The sequence below is a fragment of the Rhinolophus hipposideros genome (genome assembly GCF_964194185.1).
Source record: "Rhinolophus hipposideros genome assembly, chromosome: 10".
In the NCBI taxonomy this organism is placed as follows: domain Eukaryota; kingdom Metazoa; phylum Chordata; class Mammalia; order Chiroptera; family Rhinolophidae; genus Rhinolophus; species Rhinolophus hipposideros.
This window is the reverse complement of record NC_138056.1, coordinates 60,497,521-60,515,844: the sequence shown is the minus strand read 5'-3', so window position 1 is coordinate 60,515,844 and position 18,324 is coordinate 60,497,521. Positions and strand designations below refer to the sequence as shown.

Genomic DNA, 18,324 nt, shown 5'->3' with positions numbered 1-18,324 from the left:
GACTGTCAGAAAAGAGAATATCTTTAATATTTATATCGGGAGACATGTTCATAGAAGCAAAATACAGAAAACATTCAAACGCCCAGCAGCAGAAAAATGAACACATACATTGTTATGTGCCTGGTATCCATCTGATTAGTTCCATTTACTATTCATTGACTCTTCTTTATACATGGATGTGGACACTTTAAATATGTTTTCTTTGCCAAAAGGCACGATGCTAAACTTTGTAAAAGGCATTGGAAAAACATTGCAAGGTATTTCCCTTCCTTGCTTCCAGGGGCTCACTTAGCAGGCTCCTGCATGCAAATGTTGCTCCCCCCTCTAGCCCCTGGAGCACACAAGGCTTCACAGTGCCCCCATCCTGTAGCACTGGCTGCTGCTGTAGCACCTGGTTCTTGCAGTTCACGGTGGCCAGCAGAACCAGCAGCCAGAAGCCTTTTCCAAAGCTGCCCTTGGCTGGTTTCCTAGTTGAGTGCTTCTGGCAAGACACTTCCCTATGAACACAGCTTCCCACAATGATCTAGAGTGCAGGTATCTGGGGAGTTCTAAAGTGTAGATTTGCAGCAACTTCTGCTAGTGCAGCACCACCGAGACATCTCCACCATTCACTGAGGTCCATGGTGGGGTTGGGGGCGGAGAAGGGAGACACTCTTTGTGGTCAGCCCTAGGGACAGTGACCACCCTTTCTATCTGCTATTCTTTTGAGTTCTGTTTACTTTTTACTAGATAGCATCTCATTGCTCCAATAATCAATCATTATATGAACTTTCCCTATTCATGTTTCTGTGTGGTTTCTCTGCCTTGACTGGACCCTGACTCATAAATATTATATTCATGCAAGTAAATGCTTTATATCAATGAAATCTAGTAAACTCCAGCCATAGTGATGCATGGATCAACCTTCAAAGGTGAGGGACAAATATCCAGTCCTAGAAAACTACACATGGTATGATTTTATTTATAAAAAAGTTCACAAAGTACACAGAGCCAAAACATGCCAGGGATCTAGCCATGTGTGGTAAAATTATAAATAATAGGCAAGATTGACATAAAATTCAAGAAAGTGAGTATGTCTGGCAGACAAGAAAGGCACACTGGTCAACAGTTCCTGGAGGATCCAAAGATATTGGTCACATTTCTTCTTTTCTCCATCTGGTTGTTGGTGTGTGTGTGTAGGGGTGGGGACATTATACATGTTCATTTCTTCATTATTTTTCACTGTACATACATATTACATATACCCTCTGGTATAAATATTTGCTAATTTGAAAGAAGTAATTATCTCTATGGCACAGAGGGACTATATCTACCAGAAGTTTGCTCAGACCAGAGTTGTCCAAGTAGTGTCCTAATGTAGTATCCTCTCAGCCTTGGGGGCCAGGCAGGGCTTGAGGCCCCTGGCTTGCAGCAGCCCTGTGAATTTTCCCAGGTGCTCTGTCACACACTGACGTTTTCTTTGTGTGCCATGACAGGAATAGGTTTGGAAATGCTGAATTAAACTTGATTCTCTGGTAATGCCACCTAAGAGTTTTAATATATTAGGCTGTCTTAAATTTTAACACATACTTCAACTTCAGAATAACCTTCTGTAATTACAGAAGAGAAATCACCTCTCTCTTTTTTGAGAAGAAAAAAAAATAGTAAGATACACACAACTTTAATTTTTAGTTTATCCATATACCCACGATGATTCTTTCTGAGTCATCAGAAAGGATCGCCAACTCAATATGGGTTCTCTACAAAAACGCTTCATGCTACTTCTCTCAGAGTTCCTGCTGCAGCCTGCACCGTGAAGGCTGCGATAGAAATCTGTCTCTTCACTTCTCTCCAGGCCTTGGAAGGATCCTCTTTGCTTTCAATATCAAATAGAGCATCGTAAATTCCTGGAAATGACTCCCCCACGTACTTGTTGTGGCTGCTTGGAGCATAGATGACATGCCTGTTGATAAAAATAGTTTGCTGTTTATTAGTCGCCCAATGATATATACAAGAGAAAAAAAGGAGCACACTACAATTCCTGGATTGTATAATTCTAATTGTATCTTTGAATAAGCCCCTTGTCAACTGAATTTCTGAGTTTAATCATCTACAAAGACTAATCTATGAAATTTGTATAAGTTAATTATTTTTTGACTTTAAACAGATGACAGTGTTCACAGTAACATAAATAACAACGATAGCAATAACTTGTCACCTACTATGGATCATGCTTGGTATTAAAGAATTTACCTACAATTTTTCTAATCCTTAAAAATAAACTCAACAAAGCTGCTATCGGTATTTCAAAGAGGAGGAAATTAAGGTCTGAGAGATTAAGTGTTTAACTGATCAGTCTCACGCACACTGCAAATAAGTGCTGACTTTTCACGATAATACACTATCCAGAAATATAGAAAAATTGTGATGACTTAAGTTTTGTTTGTGACCAGACTACCTATTTCGGTTTTCTCTACTTTAAAAAGGAAGCCCCGCAAACATGTTGAATGTCCCGCTGAAAGCACGAAGAATCATTTAAAACAGTTCTGTCATGTTCTGTCTGACCTAGGCAGAAGACGATGTTTTATTGAAAGAGCTATGCCAGTTTCTGTAACAGCCCCGGTAGGGAAGAACAAGTTCCAACAAAAAGGTAAAGAAGGAAAGAGGCGCAATCATGCCACCACTGGCAAACCAGTCACCTTGTTTGGATGATTCTTCCAATTCTGATCCTTTAATAATCCCCAAACAGAAAGATGGGGACATTTCTGGCCAGTCAATGATCTAATTCTTCCTATAATACTTAGACCAACCTGGGGACAGTTGGTGTTTATCAGAAATAATTACAAGTAAATTAGAAAAAACAAACAAACAAAAAAACTAAATTACATCAGGAGAGTAACTAAATTATTACATATTATATATGTATAAATATATATCTCTGTATATATGTAAACACAAATGTATTTAAAATGAGAATGGGGCTAAAATTATATACATTAAAATATAAACATGATTTGTAAATAACTAATGAAATTGGGGAGATTTTTATTTTCTACTTGTGGCTCTTTGGATCCTCTAAATTTCCTTCAATGGAAATATGTTCTTTTATAATCAGAAACAAGAAAGATATGTGGCAATCATATTACATTTTATGAAGAAACAAAATATCATTTACAACATATATTTTGAAATTTTCTACTTGCTTGCAAGAATTCAATTATGATATTTTTTCCACAGTGAAATAGAAATATTATAATAAGGAGTCTTTTTTTGTCCTTACCTATAGAAAGGCCTGTCTGGTAACCCTAAAGGATCAATAAATGCTCGTTCCAGAAACATCAGTTGGTCATTCATAATTCTCAACAATATTGGGCTAAAAAGGGAAATACAGTTATAACATCATGAAAATGTATGCACTACCGGGCAAAATAAAATTTAGAACAAAAGTAAACAATGCTAATGTTTTAAATCCCTATGCTATGAAAATTAAGAACAAAACATACACAGTTACACTTTTTAAAATACTATTCTACTGAGCCTTATAAAACCACAGAAAGTTATATGTGACAATGGAAAAAATAGCAATTTTTATTTATAATGAAATAATAAACCTAGGTATTTAAATATACAAAAGACTTTTTCATCTTAAGTATCTTATTAATCTACCCATAGAAGTAATTTCAATATTGAAATGGGATAGTCTATAAATGTTTAGTAGGGTGCCTGGAAAATTATACATACTTATCAAATGACAGCTAATAGTTTCTTTATTGTTATTAAAAATAAACCTATAGTGAACAAAAGAGATAGTATTTATTTCATCCTTTCAACAATATTTGAATGCCTGCTGTGTATCAGACACTTCCTGCTTTTACAGAGCTCACATTCCATAGTGGTGTAGGGGGGATTGATATCACTGAAAATTTATCAATAAGCCTTGAATAGTTTAACAATGAGTTCTTAAATTCAACATATTAATTATCAAATAATTTAAATAATGAAAGAAATAATAATTAGAATAGGGAACAATAAACATTTTAATAATTTGCCTCTTAAGTTTGTTATAATTTAGTTTTAATAATAATAGATATTTACTGATTGGTTCCTATATCCTAATTACTGTTCTGAATGTTTATGTATGTTATTTTTACTCCAGAACAACCTACGAGTTAGGCAGGATATTAGCCCCATTCCAGAGACGAGATTACTCAGATTGAGTATTAAATAACTTGCCCAGGTTAGTGAGTTTTAGAAAGTTATAGAGTGAAATAGAAGCTCAATACTGTTCTTTCAACTGCACTATGTAGACAAAATGAAAATAGGAATAACTAAAGTTTTCATAAAAATAGAAAATCAGCTTCATAGAGCATATGGTATTTGGGATCTCCTTAAAATTTATTTCTCATTGCTAATTTTTCTTTTTGCACATAAAAATTTTGGAAAGGATTATAAAGTATAAGAAAAATTTCCATATTCAGCCCAGGATAACACAGTTAAACAAATTGGTTTACTTTTTCTCTATATTTGTTCAATAAAAATGTAATCAGCTATATTTACAATTTTATATACTTTTTGTTTACTTTCCATTTTCTTATAAATATCTTATATTTCCTTTATAATCATCAGTTTTAATGCTTACAAAATGTTTAAATAGGTGGACATCTAATTTGTTAGTAATTTCTCTCCTTTTAGGTATTAAGATTATTTTTAATTATTCGGTATTCTAATTCATATTTTTCTCTAAGAAGACTTTTTTATTCTTTCAAACTGGAGACTCTTTCCTTAAGAAAGGATTCAAGAAACAGAAATACTACAGAAAAGTGTAAGAACTACGTAATGGTTCTTAAAAGTTTAGCAATATGTATCGATATTTTTCAAAAGGTTAAAACATTTCACAGTGCTATTAAAAAAAGCAAGAGAGCGTCTGCTTCAGTGCACAGCCTGTAGCAATAGGTACAACCAAGTTTTAAATTACTAATTTGATATGAAAATAGTATTTTCATTTGTAGTTTTGAACTATTAATGAATTTGAATATTTTTATATCCATTCAGTACTCATGGTATGCTTTTTTAGATTTGTTTATCTTGCCCATTGCCAATATTTCCAATTTTGTTCTTTTGGATTTTCTTATCAATTTTCAAAAAATATTTTTATAATGTCTATACTACCCTTTTCCAAATTTACTGAAAAAACAGTTTCTGAATCTTTTTCTTTTTGGAAAAAAGTTCTAGGGAGGGTGCCAAGAGCTCTCACTCTGGGTCTTCTCAGCACTAATGAGGAGACAGGTCACCCCTTCATGACCTCACAAGAGGTTTCCCAGTCTTTTATCTTTACTTTTAATGATTATATATTATTAACCATTGCACTGTTCTCAACTGTGATTGCATTGTCATTTCCTTGTTGCTTCTAAACTTGGAATTTCACTTCCAAGAAATTTCAATTTTTAGTAAAGAATTTTTTTATATCCACTGCTTATTTGCATACAATGTGAAGTGAAATTCTGAACTCATTTGTATAAGCTAAAAGAGCTTATACAACATTATTTTTGAATACATCTTTCTTTCCCCATTGATTTTTGATATATCCTTCGGTACAAATACATCTATATATATCACTAGTCTAATTTTTGACTGCTCTGATCTTTCTGTGTATTCTTGCATCAATATCCCAAGATCTGCTATTTGTTCATCATAATATGATTAATATACAGTAGATGTTAGCCCTTAAAATTTTACTTTTAGAAACATTTTTCTTAATAAATTTCCTCACATTATTTTTCTTCCATCTAAAAATTTTGTTTGAATTATGTTTTACTTTTGTGATTTTACACAGAATTAATTCTAAATACTTAACATTTGGGAGAAAGAAGGTGTGCTCTGGGAATAGGAGAGTTTGATTGAAGTACAATGGACAGATACAGAAAGAGCAAGAGCAAGCTAGAGAAAGCTTCGGTCACACAGTGGAGGATCTTCAATGCCAAGGTGGGGTTTGTACTAATGTGGTGGTAGTAAAGTAGGCACCAGCATTTCTCAGCAGCACAGTTGCCACTCAGAATGTCAGAAATAGGTCTTTGAAGAGATACGGCAGCTCTACATCAGATGTGTTAGAGTGGAGAGACGGAAGCAGCAAAAAACATGCCAAAGATATTTCGGCAACAAAGATATCAATTAGTATCTCTTTTTAATTATATCTATTATATGCATAATTTATATATGTATACCATACTTGTTTTTGTCCAAGTCTTGGAGCCTTTCATTGAACTTAGAAGCAATTTCTGTAAAATTCTTCACTGCAGAAAACAGTGAATCTGAAAGAGAAATCAGGAGCTAATGGTATTGTTCTATAGCTTAGTAAGGGGAACAATATAGAAAACTGTTCTCCTTTGTATTTTACAATGTATTTGTACTTTGTATATTATAGGATAAGCATCATTGAAATGGAAAATACATTTGTAGACGTAAACAAAATATCTGTTCATAGGGAACCACAATAAATAATAAATGAACGTAAGGTAGGTCATTACATTTTAGAGATTAATAGAAACATACAGATAATGAATTTTGAAAGAAGTGTAGCATACCAAATGACACACTGTATGTTTCCATTTCTTGTGGATGTTTCATTGAAATATTGTAGATTTTGTCAGCATACTCTCTTAACACTACAGCATAATCTCGACAGTCAAAAGGGAGCACTATGGAATTGGCTAGTTCAAATATCATCCCTCCTCGAACCTGGGCCACAGCATGGTGATACTTAAAAGTTGGATCATAAAACTTTTCCACCAACTCGTATGTTTCATAGACACTGTGATACAGTGGATAGCTGCTGAGTTTGTTTATTGCCTACAAAAGAAAAAAGAAAAAATATATATATCTTGCAAGATAGCTTATAATATAATACATAGTGCCATATTTACTATTAATATTAATGAGGCTATTTTGGTCAGAAATGAATAAAGGAAAGTACTTGAGTATCACTTACTAAAGGGTTAATAAACTATTAAAACCCATTCCAGGTTTTCACTAATGAAAACATATGTATACATAACATAAATGGTACTATAAAAAATTATCTAGGAAAGACCTAACCATTTTGCCTTTAAGAATACAGGAGATATGGAAATGTTTTTGAAACAAGGAAAAGATAATGTGCATTTCAATAAAAACTTAAGAAGACAGAACCTTTATAGGCAAGTACATAAGCATTATACAGTATTACATAGGGTAATGCTGCAAAGTGTTTAATGACTGAAATTCCATGAATTAATAATTCTCTGACAAGAAGTGTGCTGAAGAGTGAAGAGTCTGAACAGTGAAGGGTTTAGCAGTGAATCTAAAATCTCACTAAGGAGAGAGAAGGCATACTCAGACAGGTGTAAAAAACCAAGAACATACACAAAAGGCAAGAGCAAAGGACTTTTCAAACAGTGAATTATTGATTTATGCCTTCTGACTATTTTTTAGCTGCTTATTTTTTTACTGATATAAAAGAACACTTTATACAGTGATATGCTGAAGAGACTGGGACACTGAAATGAGCCTGACAGTACGAATCCAGGCTCAGGACTTATTACCAAATAAATCTGGGTGGTTATTAACCCAAAGTTTATTAACCATTTTTTGCTATAATTTTCTCTTCAGTAAAATGTAGATAATATTAGCATCTACTCTCATCACCAAACTCCATCTAACCTTGCTTAACTTTCTACCCCAATGATAGGAGATTAAAGATTTCCTGTCTGCGGTGAATAATTAGCCCAATAAATGACCTATAGATTCTCAATGTTGGTTGTCTCCCAATGAAGCAACTAGAACAGGCATTCTGGGTCGTTCTCCTGGGAAGCTTCCCATTCGCCAGGGGCCACTCTTGCACACAGGGCTTCAATCAGCTTTTTAGGGTCTCACTCCTAAATGACACATATTGCTTAAGATGACCAGGCATTTAAAGGAACCCATTAACTTCAAACATATTGATCAAGCACACAGACTAAAAATAAAATCAACTCAGAGTAAGGAGGTACTTCAGGGAATAAAGGGACACTTAACAAATAAGATTTCAATAAAAAAAATGAATGACAGAGTTGAGAAAAAATATTCCAGAAATTAGAAAAAAGACAGAGAGAAACAAAAGAGAAAAGATAAAACAGAAAAGAAAATCCAAACCTAATTTCCAAACGCTAAATAATAGTTGACAAAAAAGAGGAAGGAGGGAAGAAATAATCAATGAGAGAAACATTTCCTTCAACTGCAAGATAGGTTTGTAGAGTAAAGGGACCAGTTTGTCGTACATCCTACTGTATGGAAAAATGGCATAACCAAGGCACATGTGTATACCAAGGACAACTGAGTCTTAAAGAGAAGATACTAAACTTAAAACAAAATAAAAATCAGAGGAAGGAACTGGGATCAAATGGTACCAAATTTCTCAAAAGCAATCCTGAAGGCTGGAAAACAATGAGGCCATGACATCAAAATTCTGAGGGTACAGGATTTTCAACCAAAAGTTTTGTGCCCAGCCAAACGATCAAAAGAATCGTGTATGGAATAAATGACATTTTCAGATATGCAAGGTCTTTAGCTTTCATACACCCTTTTCAAGGAGTTCCTGAAGGATATGCTCCAAAAAAAAGTAGAGAGTAAGCAAGAAAAAGGGAGACACAAAATCCAGGAAACAGAAGATCCAAAACAGGAGAGAAATGAAGGTACTCTCAGATTTCTCAGTGAAGAAATTTCACAGTCAAGAGGTGTGCTACAGGAAGAGAACAACCAGAGAAATCAGAGAAGAGCCCCACGGGGGGAAAATGAAATCTACCAGATCAACTGATATGTTTGGATAGACTAAGAGTTTGTGGTGAATTAGTTGTGGATACATGGAGAGGAAAAAAAGTGTTCTAATAAACATGTGTAGTGCAACTATACACTGAAAAAAATGTGATGAGGCTAAGTATTTGAGGGTTGGGAGAAGAAGCAATATAATAGAACTGAATGCTTATCTTCCCTAGTAAGAAATAAATGGACAATACATAAAACTAATTAGTAAAGAAATAGCAGCATAAGCATATTATTTATAAACATGCAGATAGCTATCAGAAGAAGCCAACAAAAAAGTTGAAAGAACTTTAATCTGCTAAACAGAATCAAAAGTGGGACAAGATGAAAGTGGGATAAGGAACCCTGTTTTTCATTATAAACTCTTCTAGTACTGTATGATATTTTGTGAACTATGTACCTGTTACTTTGATAAAAGTAAAGAACTATAAAATTGTCTATCATCAGCAACAATAATAGAAAAGAATCATGACTTGTATATGTGTTCATTGTTTATGTTACGACTTGTATATGTGTTCATTGTTTATTATGTCATTTGTTATTATAACTTTCATGTTTAATGATTAGAGATATAATGAGATAAAAATCCAAATATTTTCAAGTCATGATACTGATTAGTTTTGAATGACAATGGGTAAAAAGGGTAAAAAAATGGGTAAAAAATTGTCCAAGACAATTCCTACATTTCTAGCTTGAATAACTGGGAAAAAACAATGCCACCATATGAAACAGAAAATATGTTTAAGGGAGTACATGGAAGTTCTCATTACAAGGTTCAGGATACCAGATGCAGGAACTATCCCTTGTAGCAGTAGCACCATCTAAACCATTAGACTTCTTCCTTCTACTTCAAATTCCTCTATTGCTCTAATACTTAAATCACTTTGTTTATTCAAAGTAATTTATTTAGTTAAAATGTATTTTTAAATAATCTTGAAGTACTTATCAATAGACTTACCCAATTTTTAGTATACCGTGCTCTGCCTGAAGCAATTCCAAGTCTTTGGAAGAACACCTCAAAATCATTACCAGATCCCAATTTGCTAATCCTTTTAGGAATGAAATTCAGGATTATTTGATTAATTTCTCCATCAAGTACAGATTAAAAGGTTAATTAAGTTCCATTCTTACTATTATGAATATAATATTTAGATGTATTGTCTTAGACAAGCAACAACAACAAAACATATGAGAGCTATCAGTTCGGATCACAAAATAGCTACTATAAGGCTATTCTAAGTATGGTGACCATTGTTCCTTTGGGTTCCTGGACCCAATTCCATCTCGTGGAGTGGGGGGAGAGGGGGTGTTTTCCCAATAGCAATAACAAGCAATTCTGGGGGAAACCAGCTGTGTGTCTTACAATTCAACTCAATTCTGACACTATCTACCTGGAGATGGCACTAGATTTCACAGGTTAAGGTATCAATCGTACAAGGCTGCCCTCCTCCCTCCCTGTGCTTCAGCAATGCGCTACAAATGGGAGGTTCCCATGACTCTCTCCTTGGGTTAAATTAATTTGCTACAGTGGCTCACAGAACTCAGAGAAACATTTTATTTACGAGATCACTGGTGTATTATAAAAGGGTATAACTCAGGAACAGCCACAGGGAAGAAGTGCATAAGGCAAGGTTTGGGAATACTATACAGAAGTTCTATGCCCTTTCCATTTACACCTCTCTCCCTGAAATTCCACATATTTACCAACCTGAAGCTCTCTGAACCTCGTCCTTTGTGTTTTTGTGAAGGCTTCATTACATAGGCATAATTAATGAAATTATTGGCCACTGGTGATTAATTCAACCTCCAGCCACTCTCCCCTCCCTCAAGTTTGGGGGTGGGATTGAAAGTTGGAGGCCAGCCTGGTGACCCAGGTGATTGGAGCTCCATGCTCCTAATGCCAAGGTCACCGGTTCAATTCCCACATGGGTCAGTGAGCTGTTCCCTCTACAGCTAAGATTATGAACTCCTCTCCCTGGAGCTGGGCTGCTGTGAGCAGCCGGAGGTTGGCGTGAGCTGCCACGGGCTGCTGTGTGCTGCCGTGGGCTACTGTGTTTTCTGGGCTGCATCTCCTTTTTGCTCAAATAAATGCTTTTATTCTCTATTAAAACCTAAAATTAATTTTTGTTTACACAACCAAAAACTGAAATAATGCTGTGGGGACAGAGTCCCAGAGAGCAGTTTCCAGGCTCTCAGCCTTGAGTGGGGAGGTGCTGGCTCGGGTAGTGAACAACCATCAACTGTGATTAGTTGGCCATCACTGTAACTGGTTAGCCAATTGGCTACTGATGTAACTGCGGGGCTGTGTTGATTGGTTGGTTGGTTGGCAGGCAGAGAAGTGAATGACGGACTGCGGATCATATGGCTACTACTAAGTGTGTCTCACCCGGCCTCCAGAGAGAATATAGTGATATGACTCCCCTATCTATGGCTCCGTGGGTGTTCCTTTTTGGTCTCACCATATCCCGCGTTCTTCTGTGGGAAGCCGGACCAGAGGCCCCACAGGCCGCCCCGCATGACAAATGCCTATACTTTTATTAGCATAACTAAAATATTTGTTGATTGTATGATGTTCAGAAAAGAGAAAAATTATAGAGTGACTAGGGGACAGAAATGTGAGGGGGAATTAATTTCCACCACTATAACCTTTGATTTGTGTACCATGTGGATATATTACCTATTCAGAAGATAAGCATTTTTTTTATGGCCTACAGATTGAACTTCAAATACATGGTAATATTTTATTTGTTAACCTCAGAATTGCTTTTCCTTTGTCAGATGTTAGAGAATTTTAAAAAATTAATTTGTTATTATTATGCTTGAAAGAAAGTACCCTTTTATTTTCAACACAAGCCCACACTGAATTCAGTAGAGTTTTGTCTGTTTGCTTGTTTGTCTGTTTACCTGGGCATGCCAATGAACTCTGGTGAAGGATTTTTTTCACTCCAGCTCTCATAGAGAGATCTGCCTTCAAAGCCTTCATCAGGGCTTTGGAGCTACACAAATTAAAAGAAAAAAACAACCAAAAAAGCGAATACTTACAAATCAGATGTTTTAAAAATTAAAATTTCCATTAATCGGGGGGAAAAAATCTAAACTATATTCAGCAAACAAGGGGTGCAATTCATACATCAGCAACCATTAAGAATTATAATAATGAGTTTCTGACAATGTGGCAAAATGCTCACGTTATTATGTATAAGTGCAAGTACTACAAAAAAAAAAACATGGGATGCATGGAAAAGAAGGTTACACCAAATTATACCAAGATATTGTATTCGAAGGAATGGTCATATTATAAATTTTTGGGGGTCTATTTTTCTGAATTAAGGGCGGCTACTCTCAAAAACACATATTGCTTCTCCTCTTATAAAAAAGACATTGAAAGGAAGTAAGCTGGTTAAGGAAGATATTCCTTTTAATATTCTTGCCAGTAAAGTTGCTAAAATCATTAAATACTACATAATAAAAGAAATGCATTAATATTTTATTTAATTGAGTACTCACTGTGATTGCATTAAACATTGTACTTTAAATACATTTTCTGGCTTTACAAATGAGAAAACTAAAGGAGTAAAATATGACCTATTACTGAAGTCAGAGCATTAGATGTTATGCCGAAAACATTTAGCAAACAAGCTTTAATTAATGTTCCACAGTTATTCACAGGTTATTGAATGGTATACATTTTAAAAAATTTTATATTTAATAAGAATCCTATGTTTTATTTTTCAACAAATTCAATTTTTAAAACTTTATAGAGTACCTATGCTGTTCATGACTTCTTGTGAATGCCAGGGATACAAAGCTCGGTAAGACACACTTTATACTCTCCACTAGTGGTCACTATAAATAAAAAATGTGAAATTCAGTGTGCTCGGTGCTATAACAGAGGTATGTGCAAAGGTCTATGGGGACACAAATATCCTGGGGTACCAAAAAATGTATACACCTGACTTGTATTCATCTTTTGTTATCAGTATATATTAAGTATTACAATTTTAATACAGTTTTTTCCTTTCTTAACATGTGTATACATTTTTTTGGCACCCTCTGTGTTTGCATAAGCATGGGGAGAGAAGAGTTATGCTAACATCTTAAGTTGTAAAATATGAATAAATACAGCAACAAAGAAATGTCACTTAAGCTTATAAATTTACACAAAACTTTCCTAGATGGGATAGTACCACTACATTAATTCTAAGAAATGCAAATTTTGAATAGTATAGAAATACATTAGTAAATTCTCAGTTTATCAATAAGGGTTGAAATATTACAAATTACTCTCCCAAAACAGAATAAAACAACCCAAAAACTGGTAAGCATCACATAATTTCAAATCTGACCTGAAGAGTAAGTAGTGTTTTCGCAAATGTTCCAGGATGTCAGCAACCCAGTTAGTAAACAAAAATAACAGCCGACCTTCCTTAGCATTTACTTTAAATTACATGGATGGTGGGAATTCTCTGAAATACCATGTTTCAGATGTTTAAATTTTTATGCATTTCATGGAAATTGATAAAACTGCAGGCAAATGATGGCATCCTTAGGTAATGACATGAATAGATTTTTTTCAAATTATTTTTTCCATTCCTATAGGAATTATAAGATTAAATTCCATGCTTTTGAAGCCAAAGATTAGTGTTGTTTAAGTCTTATTTAAAATCCCTATCTGAACTGAAATATTATAGTTTTCTTGGTAATTACATTTGAATCGGTAATTCTATTAAATAGACAAGTCTTTTTTTCCTTTCCAATAGAAACCAGGTAATTAGTAGTAACAACAAAAATCTGCCAGACCCAAAATTTGTTCATTATGATGAACTTGAGGCACAGTGGATTTATGGGGCAGGAGAATTAAAGTGAAGAATTGCCTGTCAGTCCTATAAGAATTCAGGCACCATCTCTCTGCCAAGTTCAGTATCTTGTGCTGCTGTCAGAATTAAGATAACTTTAGCTGTCAGCCCAGAGCAGTGGAGCTCAGCAGATTGGAGCTCAAGGCAAGCAGTCAGGAAGACAAGTAGATGGTCTCACCTAGGCTTTGCCCCAAATTGATTTGCACCTAGCAATCAGTCTTTGGTATGTTTTCACTCATACTCTTTCTCAATCAGTTAGAAACTTTAACTCTTCCTCAATCCTGAGTTGATTGGTATCATTATATTAAGGAGTATAAACCAGTTTTAAGATTAAGGTGTTAAACCACAGGAACAAGTCCAGGTTCAGCTACTGTACACGTTGTGTGACTTTGGTGGCTACTGCTTTTTAAGCTCAGTTTTCTCATTTACAAATGGGGATGGTAGATACACGCCACCCAAAGGCTGCCTCAGGGTTGTGTGGGGGAAAATGGGGTAATGTGTGTCAACAGTTTATTAGATGTAATGTTCTGTGGAGCGAATATCTGCTATCTGAAACAAAAGACAAGTTATAAAACAACACAGGTGCTCAACATAATAATGGTACCTCAAGATAACATCACTTGTAGAACTCAGGTTTTCTACAATTATATGTCATTACTTTTACCTCCTTTGTTAGGTTGTATACCAAGCTGTACATCAGTGGAGTACAATCAACTCTCAGAGTGTAGTTTCCTGAAAGATAAAGAGAGGATAGGTTATTTTTTATTTAATTTCTTTAATTATTTCATTCATTCCTAACTCCTTAGCCAAAATGATCCTTTGAAAAGCTAAGTCCCATAAACTCATCACTCAATAATATCCGTCATCCTCACCATGGCCTCCAGTGCCATACACGAAACCACCTCAGGTCACCTCTCCAAATCTTCACCTCCCACTATGCCCCCCAGAATCCTTCTCAGGGTCTCTGTGCATAGCGCTCCCCCAGCCTAGCACAGTGTTCTGCATTATATCTGCATGACATATTCCCTCACTTCACTTAGACCTCTGGCCTAATGTCATGTTTTCTGAGAGGTTTTCCCTGAATGAAAAAGGCAAGGTGCAGAACCATTCTCTGTAATATGATACCAAGAACATGCATAAGGTACTGAGAGGCAGTAGAACACAGTGGTTAGAAGGATAAAGTTGAAAGAGGCCAGTCTGAGTTAAGTCTCAACTCAATCCTTTAAAATCTGGGTAACCTTGGGAAAGTTACTTAATCCCTCTCAATCTCAGTTCCCTCTTCTATAGAGAGATATAACACTTACCTCACAGTGTTATTGTGAATATTAAGTAAACTTTTACATGTAAAGCACCTAAGACAGCTATACTGTTGGTGATTTGTATGAGCTAAATTCTATATATGAATGTCAACATGATGGAAAAAACCCAAACCGAGGACAATAGTACCTTTGAAGAGAGGGCTAAATTTGAGAGCGGGATTAGTAGGGAGCTTTGTTTTATTAGTAAATTTTGCATTTTAACGTGAGAAAGCCAGTTTTCATTTATTGTATTATTTGAGAAATGAACATTTAATAAAATTTTAACTATACAACAAAATGAGATAAGTGGTGTCCCAATCTTAGAGTAATGTATCATTTATTCTTGATCTTGAAAACAATGGAAAGACAATGGAACATTTTAAGGCAGGGAAATGACATGATCAGCAAAATCCAATGATTCAGAAACATCCATTATAAAAGGACAAATGGGATGATGATAAAAAAAATTAAAAACATACATTAAAAAACAAATCTTAAAAAAAAAACTAGCAAGAAAGAGAACATTATTCTACTTTTGAAGACTATATGCAGTATTTATTCTGTGTGGCAAAGTGTTTCATCATATTAAGTGTTTTTAAGGAAGGGTAATAATAATACAAGCTGACTTTTTTAAACATTTATTCTGTGCAAGGCATAGGTCTGGGAGTTTTGCTAATATTATCTACTTTTGCCCTTACAAGAGTCTTTGAGATGTGTTCTTAGTAATTCTATTTAGAGGTGAGAAAACTGAGACACGGAAAGTACCAATCTGAAGTCACAAAAACAAGAAGTGGCAGTAACAGGAAGACGGCCAAGCCCTTAGCCACAAACCTGAGGAGGAAAGGAAAACTGAAATGCACTGCATAAACTGACTTAGGGGATGATGTAGTTCAGACATGTGGACAGAAATGAAAATGTAAATGTCAACATGTCACCATCAAAAGGCAATGTCTCAATTATTGTTAACATGGGAAATTTGCTAATACACTAAAGACAAGATTCTAAAATTCCACCCTTCGGTCATTTATTCACTCATTTGTAGCACCATGCAACAAATATTTTGTTAATGAGACATTAGGAATCCAGGAGTTATCAAGCAAGATCCTGTTTGTTCTTTGCAGAGGAAGATAGTCTAGTAAGGGAGGCAATGTTTTAAAACAGATAATTATTTAATGGCAGTGATGAGTGCTACAAAAATATGGCTCCCCTGAAAAAACAACCTTTCAGGAGACACTGTAGGCAAAGAATTAAACAGGTAGAGAGGGGGCTGAACAGTAATCCAAGTATAGAGAACATGAACTGCAATGTCTGGGAAGTTGCACATGGTCAGGAATAGAAAGATTTGTAGGTGTGAGTGTAGTGATAATGTACTGTTTGATCTTCTTGCAAATAAACCTGAGAATGTTCTTTTGTTCACATGTCTGGTTATCAAAAGCAAATCTATTCTTAAAAGCCTGTCTCAAATGTTTATCTCATCTCTCAAGCATTTCCTGAAGTTGCCATTATTCTCTCCTCTGAATTCTCAGACCCAGTCTGACTATATCCTTCTTATAGTACCTGAACGTATTCAGTCAGACCCTAAACTGATTTATTTTTTTTCATCTCTACAAGACTGTTCTTACTAACCTGATTTCTTTGAAATCCTGGAAAGTATACTGCATAGAGAGGTGCTCAGTAAACACGTATTTGTTGAATTGAAAAAAAGAATTCAAGAACAAAAAAAGAATTCAAGAAAAAAACAAATCTTGGACATCAGCATTTTTTCAAAATTTCTACATATGATATGATGATGAAACTGGAGTGAAATTTAAATTATGCTTTTTTTGCTACCCCCAGTCTAAAATAACTGAAATCTTTAGTTCCATGATTTACTGTGTTTCCCCGAAAATAAGACCTAGCTGGATTATCAGCTCTAATGCATCTTTTGGAGCAAAAATTAATATAAGACTCGGTTTTATTTTACTATAGGATCAGGTATAATATAATATAATGTGATATAATATAAATAATATAATATAATAAATATAATATAATATAATATAATATAATATAATATAATATAATATAATATAATATAATAAATACTGGGTATAACATAATATCATATGATATAATAATACCGGGTCTTATATTAATTTTTGCTCCAAAAGACGCATTAGAGCTGATGGTCTGGCTAGGTCTTATTTTCTGGGAAACATGGTACTTCTTCATTTAATGGGTATTTACTGAATTCCTACCATATACAAGGTAATCTGCCAGATGAAATAAATCATTGAGTGCTGCTTTTCCAAATTAACACTCTAGGGCTCACAGCTACTGTCAGCTAGGAGCAGCAGTGTGGCAAAACGGCAGCAGATTTCCTAACCACATGCTAATGAATCCGCCTTCCTTGTTAGTACATAATTTATTAACTAAGTCTGCTGCTACTACTATGATCACATCTTTTCCCATAAGACCAATGATACTCACCGTCTATAGAAGAGTCAGCATTAATATAGGCCACACCACGCTCTTGAAGGAGTCTGGAATTCTCCTATAATATGAAAGAAAGAAAACCATAAACATGTAGCCCCAGCCTCCCCCTGAAAAAATGCATATCTACATTAACTGTAGATTTCTGAATTAAGCTGGCCCAAATTTACCACAAATTTGACAAATAAGATTCTCAAAAGAATTTGAAAGAAGTTCAGTAAAGATCATTGGTAAGAATAGCAATCAAAACACTTTTAAGATCAAAATTTAAAATACAACTGTCTACATTCTTAATCTGGTAAATGGAAAAGGAGTTGATTTCTTAACCAAACTATAGTTTATCCTTCAAGAAATTCACTTAGCAAACACGAACGACCTGACATCCTTTCAGTGATAATCTTCCCATGAATATCTCATTATTTAAGTAGAGAATCTTGCCTGATTCACAGGGAATGAGCTATCTCAAATTTACAGGTTAAAAATAATGGGAATTTCAATCATGTCTATATCCTGAAAACATGAAGTTAAGTTACTCTGTAGGAGGGTACCACCTACTGGTCAACACTGATCATTGCAGTTTTAAAACTAAAAAGGAAGTGTAGCAAAAATTTGAGATAATCAAGTGAACTCTGAATCTCCCAAATGTGCAATTTCCTAAGCATCCTGAGTGTAAGGAAGAAAATGCAACTTTAGGTGATGAAAATAATTGGAAAAAGACAAAATCACAACTTCAACATATGTAGGCTCTTCCTGATGCCAGCATACATCTTTCCTGTCTACAGAAGCACTACTTTCCCCACTCCACCCCCAAGAAAATTGAAGTTCACAAACTTCTCATAATTTCTGGAGTATAATAGGAGTCAAATAAATATTTACAGCATGGCTGG

The 18,324-nt window shown here is 34.8% G+C and overlaps 1 protein-coding gene across 2 annotated transcripts in view; it reads right to left on the bottom strand.

Annotated features, from left to right (window-relative positions):
* FOLH1 (folate hydrolase 1) overlaps window positions 1-18,324 on the bottom strand; it is a 46,975-nt gene continuing 28,651 nt past the window's right edge. Inside the window, exons 12-19 of one of the 2 annotated variants that reach the window (XM_081063997.1) lie at window positions 17,435-17,498; window positions 14,332-14,399; window positions 11,716-11,807; window positions 9,770-9,860; window positions 6,561-6,825; window positions 6,206-6,287; window positions 3,260-3,352; window positions 1-1,942 (exon numbers count right to left, since the gene is read on the bottom strand). In XM_081063997.1, coding sequence (XP_080920123.1) covers window positions 1,753-1,942; window positions 3,260-3,352; window positions 6,206-6,287; window positions 6,561-6,825; window positions 9,770-9,860; window positions 11,716-11,807; window positions 14,332-14,399; window positions 17,435-17,498 — 945 coding nt within the window. In that variant the 3' untranslated portion in view covers window positions 1-1,752. Of the gene's footprint in view, window positions 1,943-3,259; window positions 3,353-6,205; window positions 6,288-6,560; window positions 6,826-9,769; window positions 9,861-11,715; window positions 11,808-14,325; window positions 14,400-17,434; window positions 17,499-18,324 lie in introns of both variants that reach the window. The other variant, XM_081063996.1, reaches the window with a different exon arrangement.